Source organism: Crinia signifera, chromosome 1, assembly GCF_055691185.1.
Source record: "Crinia signifera chromosome 1, ASM5569118v1, whole genome shotgun sequence".
Lineage (NCBI taxonomy): Eukaryota > Metazoa > Chordata > Amphibia > Anura > Myobatrachidae > Crinia > Crinia signifera.
In genome coordinates, this window is record NC_139217.1 from 202,504,130 (window position 1) to 202,530,218 (window position 26,089).

General features: G+C 45.4%; 1 protein-coding gene and 1 long non-coding RNA gene across 2 annotated transcripts in view; one reads left to right on the plus strand and one right to left on the minus strand.

Annotated features, from left to right (window-relative positions):
- The window catches only part of MYO1F (myosin IF), a 167,463-nt gene that overhangs the window by 46,345 nt on the left and 95,029 nt on the right, over window positions 1–26,089 (minus strand). The window contains exons 20-26 of the mRNA XM_083179189.1: window positions 24,805–24,919; window positions 21,666–21,835; window positions 21,339–21,484; window positions 20,858–21,004; window positions 18,861–19,009; window positions 15,453–15,527; window positions 15,185–15,377 (exon numbers count right to left, since the gene is read on the minus strand). Of these exons, the coding sequence (XP_083035315.1) occupies window positions 15,185–15,377; window positions 15,453–15,527; window positions 18,861–19,009; window positions 20,858–21,004; window positions 21,339–21,484; window positions 21,666–21,835; window positions 24,805–24,919 (995 nt within the window). The remainder of the gene's footprint in view (window positions 1–15,184; window positions 15,378–15,452; window positions 15,528–18,860; window positions 19,010–20,857; window positions 21,005–21,338; window positions 21,485–21,665; window positions 21,836–24,804; window positions 24,920–26,089) is intronic.
- The window catches only part of LOC146067566 (uncharacterized), a 176,923-nt gene that overhangs the window by 5,251 nt on the left and 145,583 nt on the right, over window positions 1–26,089 (plus strand). The gene's annotated exons all lie outside the window — the stretch shown is intronic.

Below are 26,089 nucleotides of genomic sequence, written 5' to 3' on the forward strand. Positions count from 1 at the left end.
CTGTGCTGCCTGTAATTGATTATTTTATTTGCTGGGGCTGTCTCCCTCAGTGCTGCTGTGTACTCTGTTCTCAGCTTAGGACAACAGTCTAACTGTGTACTTGTAGTACTACTGTCTCCTCTGTGCGGTCTACCTCTGGTGAGCTGTGCTGTAATTAATTATTTTATTTGCTAGGGCTGTCTCCCTCAGTGCTGCTGTGTACTATACTATGTTCTCCTCTGCTTAGAAGAACAGTCTAACTGTGTACCTGCCTGTAGTACTACTGTCTCCTCTGTGCTTGGGCATACATCTTGTGCTGTGCTGTGCCATTTATTATATATATAATTATTAATTATATATTAAATATAAATATATATAGTCCACTGGTGCTGCACTGCTGCCTGCACTGAATCTGCCAGTCTGGCGGTCTGTGGTCTGGGGCTCACTGGCTATACTGCCGTATGTACCGTCTGGTCTGGGGCTCACTGGCTAATAAATAATTAAATACTGCCTGCCTAATAAATAATTAAATACTGCCGTATATCTCTACCTTTGTGGTCTGGGGCTCACTGGCTATACTGCCGTATGTACCGTCTGGTCTGGGGCTCACTGGCTAATAAATAATTAAATACTGCCGTATATCTCTACCTTTGTGGTCTGGGGCTCACTGGCTATACTGCCGTATGTACCGTCTGGTCTGGGGCTCACTGGCTAATAAATAATTAAATACTGCCTGCCTAATAAATAATTAAATACTGCCGTATATCTCTACCTTTGTGGTCTGGGGCTCACTGGCTATACTGCCGTATGTACCGTCTGGTCTGGGGCTCACTGGCTAATAAATAATTAAATACTGCCGTATATCTCTACCTTTGTGGTCTGGGGCTCACTGGCTATACTGCCGTATGTACCGTCTGGTCTGGGGCTCACTGGCTAATAAATAATTAAATACTGCCTGCCTAATAAATAATTAAATACTGCCGTATATCTCTACCTTTGTGGTATGGGGCTCACTGGCTATACTGCCGTATGTACCGTCTGGTCTGGGGCTCACTGGCTAATAAATAATTAAATACTGCCGTATATCTCTACCTTTGTGGTCTGGGGCTCACTGGCTATACTGCCGTATGTACCGTCTGGTCTGGGGCTCACTGGCTAATAAATAATTAAATACTGCCTGCCTAATAAATAATTAAATACTGCCGTATATCTCTACCTTTGTGGTCTGGGGCTCACTGGCTATACTGCCGTATGTACCGTCTGGTCTGGGGCTCACTGGCTAATAAATAATTAAATACTGCCTGCCTAATAAATAATTAAATACTGCCGTATATCTCTACCTTTGTGGTCTGGGGCTCACTGGCTATACTGCCGTATGTACCGTCTGGTCTGGGGCTCACTGGCTAATAAATAATTAAATACTGCCTGCCTAATAAATAATTAAATACTGCCGTATATCTCTACCTTTGTGGTCTGGGGCTCACTGGCTATACTGCCGTATGTACCGTCTGGTCTGGGGCTCACTGGCTAATAAATAATTAAATACTGCCTGCCTAATAAATAATTAAATACTGCCGTATATCTCTACCTTTGTGGTCTGGGGCTCACTGGCTATACTGCCGTATGTACCGTCTGGTCTGGGGCTCACTGGCTAATAAATAATTAAATACTGCCTGCCTAATAAATAATTAAATACTGCCGTATATCTCTACCTTTGTGGTCTGGGGCTCACTGGCTATACTGCCGTATGTACCGTCTGGTCTGGGGCTCACTGGCTAATAAATAATTAAATACTGCCTGCCTAATAAATAATTAAATACTGCCGTATATCTCTACCTTTGTGGTCTGGGGCTCACTGGCTATACTGCCGTATGTACCGTCTGGTCTGGGGCTCACTGGCTAATAAATAATTAAATACTGCCTGCCTAATAAATAATTAAATACTGCCGTATATCTCTACCTTTGTGGTCTGGGGCTCACTGGCTATACTGCCGTATGTACCGTCTGGTCTGGGGCTCTCTGCCTAATACTGCCGTACCTGTGTGGTGTGTGGCTCACTGCCCAATACTGCCGTATCTACCCTCTGGTCTGGGGCTCTCTGCCTAATACTGCCGTACCTGTGTGGTGTGTGGCTCACTGCCCAATACTGCCGTATCTACCCTCTGGTCTGGGGCTCACTGCCTAAATACTGCCGTATATCATTATCTACCTGTCTGGTCTGGGGCTCTCTGCCTAATACTGCCGTACCTGTGTGGTGTGTGGCTCACTGCCCAATACTGCCGTATCTACCCTCTGGTCTGGGGCTCACTGCCTAAATACTGCCGTATATCATTATCTACCTGTCTGGTCTGGGGCTCTCTGCCTAATACTGCCGTACCTGTCTGGTGTGTGGCTCACTGCCCAATACTGCCGTATCTACCCTCTGGTCAGGGGCTCACTGCCTAAATACTGCCGTATACCATTATCTACCTGTCTGGTCTGGGGCTCTCTGCCTAATACTGCCGTACCTGTGTGGTGTGTGGCTCACTGCCCAATACTGCCGTATCTACCCTCTGGTCTGGGGCTCACTGCCTAAATACTGCCGTATACCATTATCTACCTGTCTGATCTGGGGCTCTCTGCCTAATACTGCCGTACCTGTGTGGTGTGTGGCTCACTGCCCAATACTGCCGTATCTACCCTCTGGTCTGGGGCTCACTGCCTAAATACTGCCGTATATCATTACATACCTGTCTGGTCTGGGGCTCTCTGCCTAATACTGCCGTACCTGTCTGGTGTGTGGCTCACTGCCCAATACTGCCGTATCTACCCTCTGGTCTGGGGCTCACTGCCTAAATACTGCCGTATATCATTACATACCTGTCTGGTCTGGGGCTCTCTGCCTAATACTGCCGTACCTGTCTGGTGTGTGGCTCACTGCCCAATACTGCCGTATCTACCCTCTGGTCTGGGGCTCACTGCCTAAATACTGCCGTATACCATTATCTACCTGTCTGGTCTGGGGCTCTCTGCCTAATACTGCCGTACCTGCATGGTGTGTGGCTCACTGCCCAATACTGCCGTATCTACCCTCTGGTCTGGGGCTCACTGCCTAAATACTGCCGTATATCATTACATACCTGTCTGGTCTGGGGCTCTCTGCCTAATACTGCCGTACCTGTGTGGTGTGTGGCTCACTGCCCAATACTGCCGTATCTACCCTCTGGTCTGGGGCTCACTGCCTAAATACTGCCGTATACCATTATCTACCTGTCTGGTCTGGGGCTCTCTGCCTAATACTGCCGTACCTGTCTGGTGTGTGACTCACTGCCTAATACTGCTGTATCTGTATAACTGCCTGCTGGTGCATACTCACTGACATATATATAATTGCACTCCAGTGGTTCTGTTCTGTGACATAACTCCACAATAATAATGGAGATCCAAAATATGGAGGTTAACAAACAAAGGAAAGATGAAGATGCACTTCCTCATAGTTCTGAAGCTGCTGCCACTAGTCATGACATAGACGATGAAATGCCAACAACGTCGTCTGCCACGGCCGATGCCCAGTGTGAAAGCAGAGGGCATGTACAATTGAAACCAAACTTCCGTAAAAGGAATAAAAATATGAAATGTAAATCGTTGGAAGAGAAACTTAAACTTGGCAATATGCCATTTACGACACGGAGTGGCAAGGAACGGCTAAGGCCATGGCCTAACTTCATGACTAGTGGTGCAGCTTCAGATGACGAGGAAAGTCCTCCTCCTCCGCTCTCCCCGCCCAATAGGAAATCAAAGAGAGTTAGGCTGACACCGACTCAAAAAAGTCTGAAAAAATTTCAGAAAAAAAAACAGAAAAAAATTCAGAAAATAAATCTGGAAAAAACTCATCCTTCTAAAGACATATCCCAAATCCCCACGGAGAGTTCGAGGGTGGCGGTGGTTGTGATGCCGGACCTTCCCATCACTGTACGTGAAGAGGTGGCTCCTTCCACCATTTGCAGTACGCCCTCTGCATATGCTGGAAGGATCACCCACAGTCTAGTTCCAGATTTTATCAGTGAAGGTGATGTTGTACACCAGGAGGAGGATATTGATGTAGCTGGCACTGAGGAGGAAGTTGTCGAGGAGGATGGAGACTTGGTTTGCTTAAATGACGCACCAGGGGGGAATGAGGCACCTTTGGGGGAAAAAGTTGTTGTCCATGGGATGAAAAAGTCCATCGTCATGCCTGGACAAAGGACCAATAAATCCACCTCTGCGGTCTGGAATTTTTTTTATCCGCATCCGGACAACAAAAGTATTGCCATTTGTAGCTTATGTAAAACTCCAATAAGCAGGGGTAAGGATCTTGCCCACCTAGGGACAACCTCCCTTCAACGTCACCTAAAGACGCGTCATGGTTCAGTGTTTAGTCCAGAAAGTGCGGCTAGCAGTCCAGCGACACCTAAATCACTTGGTCCTCCTTTTGGAGCCAAATGCCTGAAAAGCACACCACCAACTCCCTCCTCGACAAATTCCTCCTCGATCCGGATAGGGGGGAGTCCTGCAGTCCATCTCACCTGCATGAATGACTCCATAGATTCCTCCGGAGGATCCTGCAGCACTACGCCTACTACTACTGTCGCTGCTGCTGCTGCTCCTGGAAGTCAGTCATCATCCCAGAGGGGAAGTCAGTCATCATCCCAGAGGGGAAGTCGTAAGACCGCTACGTCTTTCACTAAGCAATTGACCGTCCAACAGTCATTTTCCATGAGGATGAAATACGACAGCAGTCATCCTATGGCAAAGCGGATAACTGCGGCCTTGACAGCTATGTTGGTGTTAGACGTGCGTCCGGTGTCCGCCATCAATGGAGTGGGATTTAAACGGTTGATGCAGGTATTGTGTCCCCGGTACCAAATCCCGTCTAGATTCCACTTCACTAGGCAGGCGATACCCGCGATGTACAGTGAGGTCAGAAAAAGTGTCCTCAGTGCCCTGAAAAATGCGGCTGTACCCACTGTACACTTAACTACAGACATGTGGACAAGTGGATCAGGGCAAACTAAGGACTATATGACTGTGACAGCCCACTGGGTAGATGCATCACCTTCCGCAGCAGCAGCAGCATCTCCTGCATGCCAGCTCCTTCTTAGGCAGGCTACGCTGTGTATCACCAGTTTCAAGAAGAGGCACAACGCCGACAACCTCTTAGAGAAACTGAGGGAAATCATCTCCCTGTGGCTTACCCCCCTTAGACTCTCCTGGGGATTTGTGGTGTCGGACAACGCCAGTAACATTGTGCGGGCATTAAACATGGGCAATTTCCAGCACGTGCCATGTTTTGCCCACACAATAAATTTGGTGGTGCAGCATTTCATAAAAAATGACAGGAGTGTGCAGGAGATGCTTGCGGTGGCACGCAAAATTTGCGGACACTTTCGGCATTCTGCCACAGCCTGCCGAAGGCTGGAGCGGGAGCAAAAACTCCGCAACCTGCCCTGCCATCAGCTGAAACAAGAGGTGGTGACGCGCTGGAACTCCACCCTCTATATGCTGCAGAGGATGGAGGAGCAGCAAAAGGCCATTCAAGCCTACACAGCCACCTACGACATAGGCAGAGTAGCGGGGCTGCACCTGACTCAAGCGCAGTGGAGGCTGATTTCCGTGTTGTGCAAGGTTCTCCAGCCGTTTGAAGTAGCCACACGTGAAGTCAGTTCCGACACTGCCTGCATTCGTCAGGTGATTCCCCTGATCAGGCTGTTACAAAAGCAGCTGGAGAAAGTGAGGGAGGAGCTAAAGCGGAGCGATTCCGCAAAGCATGTCGCTATTGTGGATGAAGCCCTCCATACGCTTTGCCATGATACGAGGGTGGTCAGTCTGTTAAAGTCAGAGGAATACATTTTGGCCACAGTGCTCGATCCTTGGTTTAAAGCGTATGTTGTGTCTCTGTTTCCGGCGGACACAAGTCTACAAAGGTGCAAAGACCTGCTGGTCAGGAGATTGTCATCTGAAGGGGACCGTGACACGGCCCCAGCTCCTCCTTCATTTTCTCCCACACCTGTGCCTGTGAGGAAACAGCTGCGATTTCCCACACAACCCGCTGGCGGGGATGCAGGGCAGGCAGGAGGGAGTTTGGACATCTGGTCCGGACTCAAGGACCTGCCAACGATTGCTGACATGTCTACTGTCGGTGCATTGGATGCTGTCAACATTGAAAAAATGGTGGATGATTACTTTGGTGACAGCATCCAAGTAGACATGTCAGACAGTCCTTACCTGTACTGGCAGGAAAAAAAGGCAGTTTGGAAACCCCTGTACAAACTGGCTCTATTTTACCTGAGTTGTCCCCCCTCCAGTGTGTACTCCAAAAGAGTATTCAGTGCAGCGGGGAACCTGGTCAGTGAGCGGCGAAGGAGGTTGCTCCCGAAAAATGTTGAGAAAATGATGTTTATAAAAATGAATTATCACTTATTCAATGAAGAGCAGGAATTGCCTCCAGAGATTATAACTGGACCTGTGATTGTGGAGTCCAGCGGGGACGAATTGATAATCTCTGAGAATGAGGAAGTACACACTGAAGGGGGCGAGGAATCAGAGGAGGAGGAGGATGATGATGATGATGATGAGTGACGATGACATCTTGTTACTGTAGAGCCAGTTTATACAGGGAGATATTATGAATTGTTTTATTTTTTGTGGGGGCCCAAACAAACCAATCATTTCAGCCACAGTTTTGTAGGCCCTGTCGCTGAAATGTTTGGTTTGTTAAAGTGTGCTTGTCCTATTTTCGCAACATAAGGGTGGGTGGGAGGGCCCAAGGACAATTCCATCTTGCATCACCATTCATTATTCCTACTGCTGAGAGTCATTCATATGTGGGACTTGTCTTTTCAATGCATACAACTGTTTGCATTCCACTTGATTGCTGCACCTTCATGGGTGAGAATGTGATCTCCCTGACCTGGGGGACTCAGGGCTGGGGCAGGAAGGCTCAATTACACTTCTTTTTTTGGGCGGCTAACCTTTTTTTACCTGTCTGGTCTGGTGCCCACTGCTGAGAGTCATTTTTAATGAGGGAATTGTCTTTCAAATGCGTATAGCTGTTTGCATTCCACCTCATTGCTGCACCTTCATGGGTGAGAATGTGATCTCCTTGACCTGGAGGAGTCAGGACTGTTGCCGGAAGGCTCAATTACACTTATTTTTGGCCGGCTACACTTTTTTTTACCTGTCTGGTCTGGTGCCCACTGCTGACAGTCATTTTTAATGAGGGTATTGTCTTTCAAATGCATATAGCTGTTTGCATTCCACTTGATTGCTGCACCTTCATGGGTGAGAATGTGATCTCCCTGACCTGGGGGACTCAGGGCTGGGGCAGGAAGGCTCAATTACACTTCTTTTTTTGGGCGGCTAACCTTTTTTTACCTGTCTGGTCTGGTGCCCACTGCTGAGAGTCATTTTTAATGAGGGAATTGTCTTTCAAATGCATATAGCTGTTTGCATTCCACCTCATTGCTGCACCTTCATGGGTGAGAATGTGATCTCCTTGACCTGGAGGAGTCAGGACTGTTGCCGGAAGGCTCAATTACACTTATTTTTGGCCGGCTACACTTTTTTTTACCTGTCTGGTCTGGTGCCCACTGCTGACAGTCATTTTTAATGAGGGTATTGTCTTTCAAATGCATATAGCTGTTTGCATTCCACCTCATTGCTGCACCTTCATGGGTGAGAATGGGATCTCCTTGACCTGGAGGAGTCAGGACTGTTGCCGGAAGGCTCAATTACACTTATTTTTGGCCGGCTACACTTTTTTTTACCTGTCTGGTCTGGTGCCCACTGCTGACAGTCATTTTTAATGAGGGTATTGTCTTTCAAATGCATATAGCTGTTTGCATTCCACTTGATTGCTGCACCTTCATGGGTGAGAATGTGATCTTCCTGACCTGGGGGACTCAGGGCTGGGGCAGGAAGGCTCAATTACACTTCTTTTTTTGGGCGGCTAACCTTTTTTTACCTGTCTGGTCTGGTGCCCACTGCTGAGAGTCATTTTTAATGCACATCAGGGTCAGGATCAGGCACATCATAATTAATAATTAATCAATCATAATCAATCAATCATAATCAATCAATCTATCATAATCAATCAATCATAATCAGAATCAAGCCTGGGCGGCTGCAATTAAAGTTCTTTGTGGGCGGCTAAAGTTTTTTTTAGTTTTCCAGTTACTGCAGTTTTATACATAGCTTGGTTTTTGTAAGTTGAAGACTTGTCAGTGCAATTTTCTTTTACAATATCCTTTATCTTTGCATGGACTTTGTGTATTTGGTTAGCATTCTGAGGTGTACACTGACTGCCTTCACCTTGAGCCTGATCAGTTTCTGAAGCGGCAAAAATCCTTTTGTTTTGAAGATAGTCACTTTCTTTGCCGTTAGTTGTACAGGCTGACCTACTAACAGACACAGTTGCTTCGGAACAAGTTGTTAGAAATTTTTTAGGAGATAAAGCTGTACAAACCTTCTGGCCCCCCTTTTCAATTTTTAATTGATTTGCAAACATTTTGTAGTATTTGTCATATGTGCATAGCCTTTTAGAGAGAACTGCTTTTTCCTCATCAGATAACCTTTGTAATGATTTGACCTTCGCATCTCTCTCCTTTTTATTTAATGACAAGAACGATGAATACTTCTTTAATTTCTTCATCAACTGTTCTTTATTCATGAAATGGTCCGATAAAGCCTTTCCTCAAAACTTAAGTAAAGTTATGTTTCCTTGATAATACTTTCACAACTCACAAAATTCTCATCACTGGCTTCCTTTTCTTTGCCACTTGATACCTTGTTTTCACAATAAAGATTGATTTATTTTTGATGACCAGTTGGGTACAATTAGTTACACATCTTTTTGGGCGGCTAAACTTTTTTGGGGGAGGCTGCATTTAAACTTCTTTGGGGGCGGCTGCAATTAAACTTCTTTGGGGCACAGGGGCACAGGGGGTATCCTGTAGTGGGCATCCTGTAGTGGGCTGCCACACATTTTTTTAAATATGGATCTTTCAGCACAGAGACAAACTGCACATCAGGGTCAGGATCAGCCAGGTTGTTAAACGGGGTTTCGACCACTGTTGGAGCACTCCTCTTAAAGTAATCTTTTCACGAGCGTCCATCACTTTGATAGGCTTGTCTCCTGCCATGATCTGTTGCTTATTCGAATTCAGCATTACACGGGCGTCCTGCACTTTACCCCTTATGCGGAAGCGAGCATCTTTGGCCACCAACTTTTCACGGGCATCTTTTATCCCTAGTTTTTGGCGTGCATCAGTCACACCAATTTTCTGATGAGCATCAAATGTTCTCTGAAAACTGGTGGCAAGTGGACGATTGTTCACAGATGGTTGGAGTCTGGATCTCACGTTTCCTATACCTCCCCTGTTACTGACCCTGCGGTACATCCCGGTGCCCACGGACATTCCCCATTTCCTGATCAGTTCATCCAGCAACACGTCGGCCATATTCCTCCAACCACACAGCTGCTATATCTAATTTGATAAAAATAAAAATAATACTTGTGCTGTGTGGGACTGTAAAAAAGAATTCCATGCTGCTTGTGCATTGACGTCTGCCACTGAGTGCCACGGCCAAGCAGTACCTAATAAGAAAATTAATTATTATAAATTCTGCTGGTGCACAATACTAGTATTGCTGACGTATCTACCTGTCTTGTGCCTAGTACTACTGTCTTATCTACCTGTCTGGTGCCTAGTACTGCCATATCTACCGTCTGGTCTGGGGCTCACTGCCTAATACTGCCGTATCTACCTGTCTGATCTGGGGCTCACTGCCTAATACTGCTGTACCTGTCTGGTCAGGGGCTCACTGCCTAATTTTTTTGGGAGCCTTGAGACTTTTAGGGATGCTGTACTAGCCGACACCTTTAGGTGGACTCTGGTCTGTCTTGTATCAAGCACAGTGGTCTCATGTGCATGAGATTGTTCTCTGTCCTCTTTTAAAATTGTGTCACCATCTTCATGGGTGAGAATGTGATCTCCCTGACTTGGGGGAGTCAGGGCTGGGGCAGGAAGGGTACAGGCTGAGTGGGGGTAGGGCACCCTTGTACTCTGCTGCTTTTGCCGGCTCCGGCCGGTAGCGTCTCCCTGGTGTCACGGCTGGCACTCTGCAGGGCCTCCCTCTTGCCTTCCTCATGATGCTGGCTGCTGGCTCTCTCTGTGTGCGCTGCTGTCCATCACCGCCGGGTCTCCTGCACGGAAACGCTGCCCGGCTCTCTCCTCTCTAGCGGGTCTCACTTCTGCACGCTTCCAGGCTGCACACTCTGCTGCTCTCCTCTCTGTGGATCTTTAGGGTGCCCAGCCTGTCTTCTCTCTCTAAGCACGTGTCATCCTCTCTCACGCTGCTGCAAACCCTCCTCCGGCACAGTTTCATTTCACCTCTGACCTCTCCTTTTGCGCTCCTGTGCCAGTGCCCCTGTAACGGTGTGGTGCAAAATAGTACCTGAATCTGGAGCTGATTACGGCGGCAGCTTCTGGATTCCTCACGGCTTCTTCCGGAGAACCTGTGGCAGGGAATGGCACAACCCAAGGAGAACCCACAAAAGACAAGGCTACTACGGCTAGCAGCAACAAATATTTATTTAAAGGAGGAAACGCTGCCCGGCTCTCTCCTCTCTAGCGGGTCTCACTTCTGCACGCTTCCAGGCTGCGCACTCTGCTGCTCTCCTCTCTGTGGATCTTTAGGGTGCCCAGCCTGTCTTCTCTCTCTAAGCACGTGTCATCCTCTCTCACGCTGCTGCAAACCCTCCTCCGGCACAGTTTCATTTCACCTCTGACCCCTCCTTTTGCGCTCCTGTGCCAGTGCCCCTGTAACGGTGTGGTGCAAAATAGTACCTGAATCTGGAGCTGATTACGGCGGCAGCTTCTGGATTCCTCACGGCTTCTTCCGGAGAACCTGTGGCAGGGAATGGCACAACCCAAGGAGAACCCACAAAAGACAAGGCTACTACGGCTAGCAGCAACAAATATTTATTTAAAGGAGGAAACGCTGCCCGGCTCTCTCCTCTCTAGCGGGTCTCACTTCTGCACGCTTTCAGGCTGCGCACTCTGCTGCTCTCCTCTCTGTGGATCTTTAGGGTGCCCAGCCTGTCTTCTCTCTCTAAGCACGTGTCATCCTCTATCACGCTGCTGCAAACCCTCCTCCGGCACAGTTTCATTTCACCTCTGACCTCTCCTTTTGCGCTCCTGTGCCAGTGCCCCTGTAACGGTGTGGTGCAAAATAGTACCTGAATCTGGAGCTGATTACGGCGGCAGCTTCTGGATTCCTCACGGCTTCTTCCGGAGAACCTGTGGCAGGGAATGGCACAACCCAAGGAGAACCCACAAAAGACAAGGCTACTACGGCTAGCAGCAACAAATATTTATTTAAAGGAGGAAACGCTGCCCGGCTCTCTCCTCTCTAGCGGGTCTCACTTCTGCACGCTTCCAGGCTGCGCACTCTGCTGCTCTCCTCTCTGTGGATCTTTAGGGTGCCCAGCCTGTCTTCTCTCTCTAAGCACGTGTCATCCTCTCTCACGCTGCTGCAAACCCTCCTCCGGCACAGTTTCATTTCACCTCTGACCTCTCCTTTTGCGCTCCTGTGCCAGTGCCCCTGTAACGGTGTGGTGCAAAATAGTACCTGAATCTGGAGCTGATTACGGCGGCAGCTTCTGGATTCCTCACGGCTTCTTCCGGAGAACCTGTGGCAGGGAATGGCACAACCCAAGGAGAACCCACAAAAGACAAGGCTACTACGGCTAGCAGCAACAAATATTTATTTAAAGGATATATGTAAATGGGTTGCTGCAATACACTCACGTACTTATGCAAAACAGTCACTTTATATCATTCAGTAATTAAAGCTATAACTAATCAATGACCAGATTAAAGAGAGAACGATTACGCAATAAATTACATCACAACAATAACAATATGACAGAATAATATTACGTCACAACATGTCCGCCAAGTGGCGCTATGCACCATATATACACTGCGCGGTAGTCCCTGGTGCAAAACAACACAGTTCCTGAATTTGAATAACGGTCCCGCGAAGGAAATCCTCACAAGGTGATTAGGCCATAACTTAGTGTGCACACTACTTTTATGTATAACAAAAGTGATAAAAAATCCTCTCTAAGAGGGGCAGGCAGATTCCCATCCCTTAGGACAATCTCCTGTATCAGAGGCAAACAGGCAGTCCTGTTAGTGGGGGTATCCAACACCCCAGTACCTGAACAATCAGCTGCAGTTGCCAGCTCCTGCTGGTCACGACTCCTGGCTGGCCACTGCCTGTCTTGGGTGCTGTGTGGTCCTCTGGGTGACTCCCAGATGGGCGGCAATGTCCCTCTCTGCCTAGTTCCGTGCTGTAGGTCTCTGCAGTCACTCCTACTGGGCTCTATCTCCCTTCACATGCTGCTCACCCCTTCTTCTGGTCAGCAGTGCTGGCTGTCATTAACTGCTGGGTCCTTGCTCCCAGTGCCTGGTCTCAGATGTGTGCTTCTCTCTGCACAGCATCTCTGTCTGCATGCTTCCTGGCTCAGGATACAAGCTCTTCACCCCTCTGCACACTTTCTCTCTCTCTCTCACACACTGCTGCTGGGATCACCTCTGACCTCCCAGCTTCCTGTCTCATGTGCAGGGGAGCTGGGACACTAGGACACTAGCTGAGTCTGTTAACCCCTCACAGACCTGCAGCTTCCACAAGCAAAGGAGGTTTTCCTCTGAGCAGCATTGGCTGCAATTAAAATCTCTTTGGGGGCACAAGAGTACACCAGGGGTGGACTGCCACACTCCCTGGGCAGCCAATCAGGGGGGTGTCAGGCTCCCTGCACGTGGACTGAGCTGGGGCTGTTTAACCCCTCACATCCCTGCAGTTTTCCTCTGAGCAGCATTGGCTGCAATTAAACTTCTTTGGGGGCACTCCAGGGGCACAGGGGGTATCCTGTAGTGGGCTGCCACACAAGCCCATTCACATTTTTTGAAATATGGCTATCCACAGGTTGTTCAGTCTGCCATTTGAGATTGGGATCTTTCAGCACAGAGACAAACTGCACATCAGGGTCAGGATCAACCAGGTTGTTAAACGGGGTTTCGACCATGAATCAATCACATCAAAAAATTAATTAATAATCAATCATAATCACAATCAAGCCAGATAGGGGTCTTGTTAAATATTAAACTGACCAAAACAGATACACACGCAACTAATACTGCCTCATCTACCTGTCTGGTCTAGTGCCCACTGCCTAGTACTACCGTATCTACCGTCTGGTGCCTAGTACTTCCTAGTACTGCCTTATCTACCGGTCTTGTGCCTAGTACTGACTTATCTACCGTGTGGTGTCTAGTACTGCTTCATCTACCTGTCTGGTCTGGTGCCCACTGCTGAGAGTCATTCGTATGAGGGACTTGTCTTTTAAATGCATACAACTGATTGCATTCCACTAATGAGAGTAATTGATTGCTGCACCAATCGCCCACTGCTCCTCGGCTGCACTGTGTAAACAGTGCACAATCAAGCCAGATAGGGGTCTTGGTGCTTGTTTTGAGGTTGTAGCAGGGGAGTGCAGCTACGAGTCGTAACACCTTGAGAGAAGATCAGTACTTCTCTACCGGCAAAGGACATCCTCCTCGACAGAGCGCACAGCTTCACGAGGGACGCATGTGAAGCAGTGAGCAAAGGGAACACCCGCCTAGCGAGCCAGATCACCTGAATCCACCCTAGCGATCAATAGAGTTACAGAAGTCGCAGCCAGATAGAACTCTTCCAGCTGCCACCTAGTCATTGATTAGCCCCCTCCCCTCCACCCATTAGGCAATGATTGACGAGACGAATGGTAATAATAAATAATAAATGAATAATATTACTAATCACCAAATTAAAAATCCGATGAAATTAATTATAAATAATCATAATCACAATCAAGCCAAATAGGGGTCTTGTTGGATGTTAAAGTGATCGAAACAGTTACACACTTGCAGACAAACTCTGTGCTGCACAAAATGCCCACCGCTCCTTGGCTGCACATGGTAAACAGTGCATGATCAAGCCAGATAGGTATCTTTTATGGGCCTATTTTTTTAAACTGCCATCATGTCTGCCGCTGCAGTGCCACTCTTACATGAGCCACGTGTTTGTGCCGCACACTTGTGTGGCTTAGCATAGTTATCCAGCTACCTCAGTGCAAACTTTGGCAATAAAAACAATATTGTGAGGTGTTCAGAATACACTGGAAATGAGTGTAAATGAATGTTATTGAGGTCAATATAGCGTAGGAGCAAAAAAAACACCAAATTCTGCCATTTTAGCTGTTTTTAGGCTTTTTTTAACAAAAAAATCAGAACCCAAAACCCAAATAAATCCAAACACAAAACACTTAGGAGGTGTTTTGCCAAAACCCATTAGAACCCAAAACCTCAAGGTAATCAGAACCCAAAACACGAAAAGTGGCCGGTGCACATCTCTAATAACAACATACTTAAGTGCAAACATAAAACAATTGTAATAGATATGGGCAGTTCATATAATGAATGCACCAAGCAGGATCCTTATGCTGCACTAAAATCCATCAATAATGCAGTCTTGTAGGTTTGTAAGGTTAATGCTCCATACATTTAATAAAATCATGAAGCCGTGATAAAATGTGTTAGTTGTTGGCGACAGATACATTCAGCATACTGGTGATCACACATTTTAGCATTATGGGGAAGAAGGTGGGAGTGTTAGGCTTTTGGGGGGGCCTACCCATCAGGAGGGTGGGGTAGGGGGAGAGGGTAAATATACTTGCCCAACCCCTATCGAGTTTCTGTTCATCAGGAGTATGCAGTCAGTCTTTTGACTGCCGGTATGCAGACCGCCATCTATCTGTATGATTCCATTGCTGATTCCTTATCCATTAAGGAATTAACTGCTGGACAATTCCTGTCACTGTGCCTCCTGTGAATTGACACTGTACACATGTGCACAGCATTTCAAGCTGCTCTAAGCAGAGCACCAACAGGTATGTGGACTCCCAACCTCCCCCCCCCCCACCCCACTGCGGGTCATAGCCGGCTGCGGGTCCCAAAAATTTTGGACAGTTGGGAGGAATGATTTTATTGTGTATTTAATTGTAAATCACACAGAGGCATGGAGTTGTTGTGGGCTGTATCAATACAGTTCTGTAGAGTAAGCATAAATTACATCTACTTACCCAGCTACTCCCTGATCTGGTACATTGAGGAATTCCATACTGTGATCGGAGGGTGCACGGCTTTTCCTAGGAGCAGACTGTCGAGGTAGGGCTGCAGCTGCAGGGGGGGCTCGGACCTGTCGATGGGCCTGAGAGTAAGTGGGATTCCTTGATTTTCCTGCATTGAACTGAGCAGCCCCATTTCTACAAGTACCTGCAAATGGATATAGGTTATCAGATGGGTAAAATGAAGTAAGAGGGCATTAGGAATGTTGGTGGATGGTCTTACCTGGAGGTGCAGGAGCAGGACGATTAGGTGGAGGTCTGTTTGCTCGGGTTTCATATCTTTCTTTTCTGCTAGGTTCTAGGGACAAAATAAAAGCATTTATGCTCAGATTCAGCATTCAAATTCAGAGGAGCAAGTTTACTAAACATCAGTTTTGGCTTCAGTTCAAAACCAATGGACATTGATTTCAAATCCGCCATCGATGTTGAAGCCCCGATACTGCTACAAATTCAATCAGAGTCCACTTTCAATCAAAGGTGGATTTAAATAACCAGCACTAAAGACCCATCCACACTACATGATTTGTGGCACTGCTGATATCGTTAATGATATTGGTGGTGCTCCAGAGTGAATGATCTGATTCTAGTGCATGCAAACTGAATAATATCATTAATGATAATGTTCTGTGATGTCACCCGACCCCACTGCTAGCATGCATCGTTGTGCATGTAGTGGGTGGGTGGGTGGGGGCAGCATCCTTAATCATCCACGGGAGAGCTTAAAGTGTGGGGTGCTGTTAAAGATATCATTATCGTTCATATTATTTTTAATATATCGACTACTGTGTTTGGGGCTTAAGTTCTGAAACAGCTAGGGCTGGCAACACTATAGCAGGGATATAGCGTAGGGTTCTACTGCCACAGTGTCAAGCATCCACAGAATCTATGTGGCGCCTATTCATTCCTAAGGACCGTACTTGCGAGTGACATGTCATTACAACCAGATGTCCCAAAGAAGCCAAGATACATGGAATGCCTATTTAGATCATAGAGAAGCCATCCCTATGGATGGAGTGAACAATAAAATGTGAATAAGAGATGTGTGGGGGGAGGTTATTTATTCAAATACTTTTTCAGTGGAGTGTGTATCTTGTCTTTAGTTTTATTTGGGCATAGAGATGCCAGCAGGCCCTTGATGCTAGCACACCCAGAACCATAATGCCCTAGCAGCCTTGCAGGGACTTGTAGGCCACCTGTAAAGAACATTATAATGTATAATCTCTATATGTGCCATCTCCAGGGTATGTATAAGAGCCTGATGGTTGTCCTAAGGGTTGTCCTAAGTGAGGTCCCCACTTCCATAGAAATTCTAACCCCTGGACCAATGTGCATCGGATGTCAAACACGTGCGATTTGGGTGAAATCGAGTGAAAAGTGGCCAAATCACACTAGTGTATGGCCTGCTTTTGAAATATGACAGTTAGGAGTTGATTGGTTACTATTTTCTCTCTCCACATTGTCACTCTCTAATGCCTCATATACACGGTTCTATTTGATGTATTTTTCTATTCAATTTTCCTTATATAAGCAAAATCGAATCAAAATTGAACGGAAATTGAACACATTCGATTTAGATTTGATCCCAATGCGCGGTCCCGCTGCATCAAAATCAAATAGAAAAACTGATTGTGCATGCAATACTATATAGTACAGATCTGTACTTGATAGTCCAAATAGAATGTATTTGCCTTGCCGTGCGATACAATTCTGATCGAATCGGGATCGAATAGCAAGGCAATCGCACAGTGTACATCTTAGTACATCTGCCCTATAGTCCAGCAGTAGCATAATGTCTTGTGCAACTCGGCCACCAACTGCTGTTTCTTGGGGATGACCTTCTTTTCAGTTATACAGTATATTGGTAATGTCACAATCATTCTTGTCCCCACACGTGCTAGTTAAATTAATTAAGTAAAGTACATAATATGCAGATACCTATCACGGTAAATAATACCCCTATTCCACTAACAAGCCGGGTCGCACCCAGGATTTTGTACCCAGCTCCAACCCGGGTGCAACCCAGCTTGTAAACTCTTTCCCACTAGCGTCCCACACTTGGCATAATCCCGGGATGGTGACAAAACCGGAGGCGGGTCCTGAGCTGCTCTCTTCTCCCAGCGCCGGCTAGGCATTGCAGTGAATGGGTTACCCCAGTGGTCCCCAAACTGTGTGCCTAGGCACCCCGGGGTGCCTCAGGACACTTGCAGGGGTGCCTTAGGTTGGTGGATCAATTCATATTATTTATGGTCAGGGAAAACCAGTGCTAGTGGCTGCCAATCATAATATATGTGGACAAACAGAAGCAAATCCTGTCCCTCACCAGATAACTGTGACATATAAACACAATGTACTTAATTTTATATTTTGTGTCTGAATTTCTCGATAAGAAGCATTTTGCCTAGGGGTGCCTTGAAAATATTTTGATGCTCTAGGGTGCCGTGATTCAAAAAAGTTTGGGAACCACTGGGTTACCCGTTTACACTGCATAGCGAGCAGGTTTGAACCCGCATTCAACCCTGCTCTTTACCTGGGTTGAATTGCCGGGTCTCATGGCCCGGGGCATTCCAACTTGGAGCATTTAAACCATCCTGCAATCCCGGGTTTTGCGTGCTCCTGTGCAAAAACCTGGGATATTTAAGCAAGTGGAAAAGGGGTATAAGTGACTCTCGAAAGAGAGCATGTAAAAAGAAAAATAATTAATTATTCCAGCAAAGACCAAGTTCTTGTTACTCCTATAAGCCTACATACTCTTGATAGTCATTTCAGCCTTCATCGGTCACATAAGTACATAAGGAAATATAGGGCAGTATTCAATGTGAAACATTCTCCGTGCATGGCGAGAGGTTTTTTCTCTCGCCATGCACTCGCCCTGTTCCGGAGGGCTCGCTGCCACTCCTACTCCCACTATTCAATGTGGTTAAGACTCGCCGCCACTCGCGGCGAGTCTTAACCCCTGCAGCGGACGAGCGTCCGCGGCAGGGAGCTGGCAGGGAGCCGGGGGACGGTGGCAGCCAGGGAGATTAAAGTCTCCCTGGCTGCCCCAGAACATATGTGGAGGGGAGGTGGGCTCCCCGGGACCCAGGCAGCACAAGCTGCCCCCCCCTATAGCCAGCGGGGGACCCAGTATTCACTGCACCCGATCGTGCATATGTAATGATCGGATGCAGTGAATATATGAATATCTAATGAGCGGCTTGAGAGCTCCGGCCCCCTGCTGGCTGCTCTGTGTAAAAAAAAAAAAAAAAATGTTTTTTTTTTTTAAATTAAATATATATTCATGTGCTATAAGCACATGAATAAAAATAACATGCCCCTTCACAGAAAAAAAATCCTGATTTTTTGACACCAAAATTAAAAAAAAAAAACTTTTAGTTTAAAAGTTCACATTCCAGTTCTCCATGAAAAGATGGAGAATTGCTACACGGAGAGACACGGCGAAAATCACTTAAAAAGACGGCGAAAATATCACATTGAATAGGGTGGTTCACTTTTAGAGAGCAAAATGCTCCTTCCAACGCGAAAACAGCACAAACTCGCCATAAAACAAGGCAAATTTTTCTCATTGAATACTGGCCATTGACAAAGTCTTCTTTATCTAATTTAATATTTTCTTGTACTCATTTATACTTACTGGAGTTTTTAGGCAGTCCATCCCCGATACTGACTTGTAGAGCTTTTCCTACTGGTTTCAGGTGGGCAATATTGCCTTGTCCCCTAAGAAATGAAATGCTTCGGGTGCCGCCCCCTCCCCAGCCTTCTTTCTTTACTCTAAGCTGTAGTCTGTAGAAAATATGGTAGTTATGGAAATGAACTGTAATTCAAAAGCAGAACATAAAGCATGACTCAGTAATTCTCATGGGGGCAATACATATATAACAAACAGGTAGATTAAATAGTTCTTATTAGCCATGACACCTCATCTGACAGCCACTGTCGCAGGTAAAAAGGGATGTGACCTCACATGTATGGAATGTGACATCATGGACAGGCCTCAAAGCCAGGGGACCCGGATATTCGGACTGCCTGCTCCACAGTGCCAGCTCCTACACTGTGACAGGAGCCGGGTGCTGCACGTAATGTCAGAGTACAGCATCCGACTCCTGTTACTGAGCAGGTATTTTGGTATCTTCCCTTGGTGGGTGTCACAAGGCACGCACCCTCCTTGTGACACCACCGCAGAACACTAACTAGTGGTCCCTGTGATAAAAGGTAAACATTTACACTATAAAAAAAACTAAAAACCTTATTTTAACCTTTTATGTGTCAACCATTTTTGAAGTTACGCAGTACACTAATTGGAGGTCCCTGTGATACCAGAAAAAAATTGACACCCCCAAAAAACTTTCATGCCGATCTTTTGCTAATGTTGATCTATTTTCATGTTGACTTTGTGCAAGTCAACTTTTTCAGATTGACATAGACACTGTTGTCCTGTTTACCTAATTGTTGTGACTTGAGGTGTAGTTGTCTCCATACCAGGATCCGTATTATGTGGAGATGACCTGGTATTGTGTTGGAAGTAACGTGGTTGAATATAATTCCTGCTCGTAGAAGGAAGTGAAAGGGCAAAGCAGCTCTAACTTAGTAGGTACAATGACCTAAGCTGGGAAGAGGAGCAGTATCAGCTCTTAAGCTGCCCATACACTGAGCCGTTCGCCGGCATCCATTCTGTACTATGCGATGCACGCTCCCACGCATCACATAGTACGGTGCAAAAAGTATGTGCTGCACATACTTTTTGTACTAGGTACACATCATATCAGATCGCAGTGCACACTGCATGCACAAGGGATGCGATCCGATCCAATGTGTGCTGTTTAAGTCCCAAACGGATCCGTTAAACGGACCGTGTATGGGCAGCTTTAAGTATGTGGCTAAAGCTAGATGAGGTCCATTGCCAATTATTTAGGACATGTTGGTATGCAGGACCAGTACTACAGGCAGCATGGATTGCTAGAATACAGAGCAGAATCAGCAGGACGGGTAGCACAGTATCAGCTGAATTGCAGAGCAACACAAGCAGGACAGGTAGCAAAGGATCAGCTGGATTGTGAAGCAAGACACTGGCTGTTCGGATAGCACAGGATCAGCTGGATTGCGGAGCAGCACCAGCAGTTCAGGAAGCACAGGATTAGCTTAATCACGGAACATAGCCAAACTGTGGAAATTAGCTGAGGAGGACAGGATCAAAGCTGGTGACTTGAAGAACTGTCAATCAGGCTAAGGGCTGAGTCCTTTTTATTCCCCCAGCCCCATCAGGATTGGTGGATGCCGTCAACTGACTGCAGGCCTGGCTGTGAATGGATGATTCCAGGTCAGCTGGTGGCTGGAAAAATTACCAAATAGCAATATAAGGTCTGTTTATTTTCACAAAGCTTGTGGTCAGAGAATCTCCCTGGAAACAAACAATACCCTATGCAGCACAAACATTGACAATGGTAGTGCGACTAACTCTTCTACGTGGAGTCAATGAAAACCAGCGCCCGATCGCAAGGATAAGCTATGTGGTCCGGGGCGCACTGTGACACTAATGAATCAAATCCCTTTAGTCCACCTTCTCCAAAGTAGTTCTGCATGAAGTAAAACTGAATCCACCAAAACTGTCAAAAACTTTCTTATAGCTCTTACGTGTCAGCGAAGTTCAGAGCTAGTTTGCTCTTGGTTATCTCCTCATACCGCTTCACCATCAGGCTAATCAGTTCTGTTTTAAACACTGACTCCAGGAGGGTATCATGATCTGCTTCATGTAGAATAAAGAAGTCATCCTGGTGGGTGCTGGTTGTAGACAAAAAAAGTAATTTGGTTGAAGAGTAGCAGTTTGTTAACAATCTACCAAAAATTGCCTGTCATTGCCTCATTTATTGATTAAAGGTTGCTAAATGAATGCTTCTAGTTTTAGAAATGAACAAATAATAATTTTTAGTAAAAGTACTGTTACGGACGCTTGTATATATACAGTGTAGATATGCCATAATACAGTTCCAGTCACGGCCTATGCTGTCTCATTAGAATACCTGTAATGAGTACAAGACTTATGTAATAGTGTTTTAAGGCGTTTTAGCCATTGTTAGTATTAGTCCCATGCAATCACAAACACGTCTCTGCGTACCTTAGAGAAACTGTTTGAACACTCTGGATTTCCAATTTCTTCTTTAGAACCTCCTTGATCTGACCTTTCTCAGGCCCCTTCTTTACTTTCTCACGTCCAATTAAGTAAAGGTATTTGGGAGTGAGAATAAGATCCCTCTTTATTGACTGGCAGTAGAGAAAAACTATTTTAGATATGGGTACACATCTGTACAACAACATGTTCAGATGAGAGCTAGCTGAGTCTGCTCAGAATATATTTGTATTTTTTTTACATGTAGTCGAAAAATAATAATTTTTAAACACTTAACTTATTACAAGTTGTACAATGTTGATACAATGTTCTTACCTTAAACCGTCTATCATATTTGTTGACAGAGTCCGCAAAGTCTATCCTTTCCCGCTTAGTCAAAAACTGTCTGAGCTCTGGTTTATCCTCCATGCCCAAATAATCCCCCACAAAATTGCGATTTATGCTGTTTTTGCGACGTTCTTTGTATCCATACAAAATGTTGGAAGCTGGGTAACACAAAAAAAAAAAAGAGAGATTTTGTCAGAAAAGGCTGTCCTCACTATTAGCCCTATTTCATTTTCCCCTTATCATGTGCTGCTTTAATTATTCTTTTAATTATTCACTTCAGGAATTAATCAGCACATTTTAGATAACATAACACTCATTTGTAACATCTTGTTGAAAACTAGGTTCACAAAACATTTTTATAAAAACTGTTGCCCACAATGTTTTTAATTAAAAGTAATTTTGACACATAAAACCTTGCACACTAAGGAATAAAATAGGAAGAATAAAATAGTGTGCCAAGCGTATAAAGGCAACGTGCCTGAAGCATGGTGAGCGCAGCGAGCCTTGCAAGGGGACGCAGTGCACCTTTTTTAGTGTCCTTGTCAACTGTGTTGACATTCAGGATAAATAAGTGAAAAACCCCATGTTGATCTTTTGACTATTGACCTTACCCATGTTGACCTAATGCTTTTGTTGACCTAATGCTTTTGTTGACCTAACCCCATGTCGACCTTCAGGCATATCGACCTTGATGCATGTCGCCCTGGTTAATGTTTTGGCCAGGGGGGCTTGTATGAAAAGTCTGGCTGTTTGGGCCCGATGCTGGTTCTCAAAATACAGGGGACCCCTACTCATTTTGTCCCCCATATTTTGGGAACCAGGAACGGCCAATGAGCCTGGTGCTGGTTTTAGAAATCCAGGGGAACCCCACATGTTTTGCCCCCAGAATTTCTAGAACCATGACCGACTCTTTGGGCCCATAGCTGGTTACGGCATGGTGGGGCTTTATTTAGATTTAAACCATTTTTTACACTGAATCAGGCACTGAATGATCTGACTGATCCATGCAGGCTAAAGCCAGATATGCCTGGAAAATGAGTTGTATTTCCAAGCATATTTTGCAGCAATTACACTGAGTAAATTAGGAATCACCATTCGAATGAATAGTTACATCGTAGTTAAGGCTGAATAAAGACTTACATCCATCGAGTTCAACCTTTTCATCCTTTATTATACGTATTGTATTCTGATATCTTTAAAAGCAGATTATGATTATTGTTTGTACTCCTAGATGTTTTTACCCAGTAGATGTTTGTACAACCTTAATTTATACGTATTTATTGTATCCGCCGACACCACCTCTCCAGGAAGAGAGTTCCACAATTTAACTGCCTGACCTTAAAACTAGTTTTCCTTCTGAGGGAACAAAATCTTCTTTCCTGTAATCTAAACTCATGCCCACATGTCCTAGAGTCCTTCTTTACAGAAAAAAAGGGCGCCTGACAGTTCCTTATATTGGGCCTTGGTATATTTGTACATGTTAAGCATGTCTCCCCTTAAACTTCTCATCCAGGGCCGGTGGGGGGGGGGTATACCTGTCCTGCGGCTGTGTATATAAAGCTTGCAGCGACGGCGGCAGCGGGGGGTCCCTGCAGTCAAGAAATAACGAGCGCTAGTATCCGCCTGGCTACGCGGAAGCGCTTCTGTTGTGAAAACACTGGTCGCACGGCGCACGCTGATTGGCTGAATCTCAGCCAATCAGCGTGCGGCCAGTGTTTCCACAACAGAAGCGCTTCCGCGTAGCCAGGCGGATAGCGCTCGTTATTTCTTGACTGCAGGGACCCCCGCTGCCGCCGCCGCAAGCTTTATATACACAGCCGCAGGACAGGTACCCCCGCGGCACGGGGGGGGGGGGGGGGGGGGGCGCGAAATGCCACCCTCCAGTGGCCGGCGCCCTAGGCAAATGCCTAGATTTGCCTAGTGGTGGCACCGGCCCTGTTCTCATCTCTAACGTAAACAATCCCATTTTATTCAATCTGTCTTTATAACTTAAATTCCTTATTCTTTGGACTTTTTCCAGTTCTATGATGCCCTTTTTATAGTGCGGGCACATAATTGTACTCCGTATTCTAAATGCGGTCTAGCCAATACTTTGTACATTGGCATATTTACATTTGAGTCCCTAGTTTCCATGTCCCTTTTTATACATGCTAGTATCCTGTTGGGATTATTAGTTGCTAAATGACATTGAGCACAACACCCCAGGTTGTTATCTATTTGGACTCCTAGATTCTTTTCCAGTTCTGAATTACCCAGTGCCTCCTCACTTAGGTTATAACTAGCACACTGGTTATGTCTCCGAAGAGGCATCATTTTGCATTTATCCACATTGAACCTCATTTTCCACTTTTTTGCCCACTCATCTAGTTTATTAAGATCGCATTAAAGCGTGGAGACATCCTCCACTGTTCTAATTACTCTGCTCAGTTTTGTGTCATCAGCAAAGATGGAAACATTGCTGAGTATATCCACCCCAATATTGTTAATAAATGTGTTAAATAAAATGGGCCCTAGCACCGACCCCTGTGACACACCAGTTAGTACTGGCATCATACTTGTTACTGCACCGTTTACAACCACTCTGTTCTCTATTACGCAGCCAGTTCCCTACCCATCAACAAATTTGTACAATCCATTTTATTTATGGTGATTACTTCTTGTATTCTGTCGATGGCATATACATTCGTATCCGTAAATACGCATACCAATGTGGCATGAATACAAATATGCTTATTTTCGGTATAGTAAATTCAGGCATATTTTCTTTAGTAAATTACATTGCTGGTCATTATGATGAATAAAAAAATGTGGGGTGGCAGAGAGGGGTAGCACTCATGGGAACGGCCAGCATATTTATGGGCGTCCCCATGAAAACACTGGGCGTTCCCATGCTAATGCTTCAGTGGGGCGGGGGGCGGGCAGCTAACATCAGTGGATGTCAGCTATATAGGAAGCTATACAAGGGAGCCGGAGATCTAAGGTCAGCAAGGCTGTGAATGGATGTTTATGCTAAACAGCCATTCACATGAAAATCAGAATTACCTCCATTGTGTACATAAAGATCCATGTAGGTAACAATGCTGAACTGCAACAAATTACTCTAAAATAAATACTAATCCCCCCTGACCTTCTTCTCTCATTTTCTCATACTTCCTCTTGGCAATGTATTTTCTCCAAGCTTTCTGGATTGTTCTGGCAAAGGTGTCAAATTTTCTCTCTCTCATTTCCTCCAGTAAGAAGAGCTGTAATGGCAACAATTCTAATTAGCTCAATGGATGGGCACATAAAAGGGCAATACATATCCATTTGTGGCCCTCTGGACTCTGATTTGAATAATATATAATTGCATACACACAGTGCTATTTTTTAGCAGGAACTAGGAGGAACTCAGTTCCTGAACCTCTCATTAAATATGACATCATCAAGAACTGGGTTACACTAGTTTGCGAGATTATCATTAATTAAATATAGCCATTGTCAATATTTCTAAACCTTTATGGGGGTCAATAAAACCTTGGTTCGGGTGACACAGACAATGTCTAGTCAGACAGTCAATAGATCAACACCAAAAGTTAGACATGTTTTACATAGCCATTGACAATATTTAGACATGCATTAGTTAAACATCAACCAAAGTTAGACATGCGTTAGACATTAACAAAAGTTAGACATGCATTAGTCCGACAGTGACAAAAGTAACGTCAAAATTTAAATATTGCCATGGAAAATCAATATGTGTACATGAACAACGTAAAAGGGTTCCACATCCCCTGACTGAGCTCGGCGCACTACTCTATTCTCCCTCTATGCCCACTGGGATGGTAACGTATGAACAATTCGGTTTAAAAGAAAGCCGGTTGTCGGGATATTGAATTTGTCGGCATGTCTAATACATGTCTAACTTTTGTTAATGTCTAACTAATGCATAAAACAAAAAAGTCACATAGAACGAGCTTGGAAACAATGTATAAAAAAGTAGAAATTATTTATTATACTAAGATTCACTGGCCAGTGATAAGAACACACAATAACAAATTCATTATTAGAGAAAGATATATAGTAAAAAAATATAAAAAAGATGATTTAATCAATATTTTAGCATAATTCAGATTCCAAAATCAGTTAGTTAATTCTGACACAACAAGATGTTTGTAATTGTCCCAGTGGAGTAGGTATTTCTGAATGGAATTTATATAAAGAACTGTTATTGTCCAAGTTCTAAATTATTCCACTTGGAAGTGGATAGGTGGTATTTAGATCCACTGAATGAAAGATAGAGGCAAAAACTCTCCAGGGCCGATTTCTTGTCCCAGTCTGGCCCTGGCTGTAGGCAACAGGCAGCAGTCAAACTGGAGGCCACTTCCTGTCAGAGCTACACCATGACATCGAAGCCATCTGAGATCACCATCCTT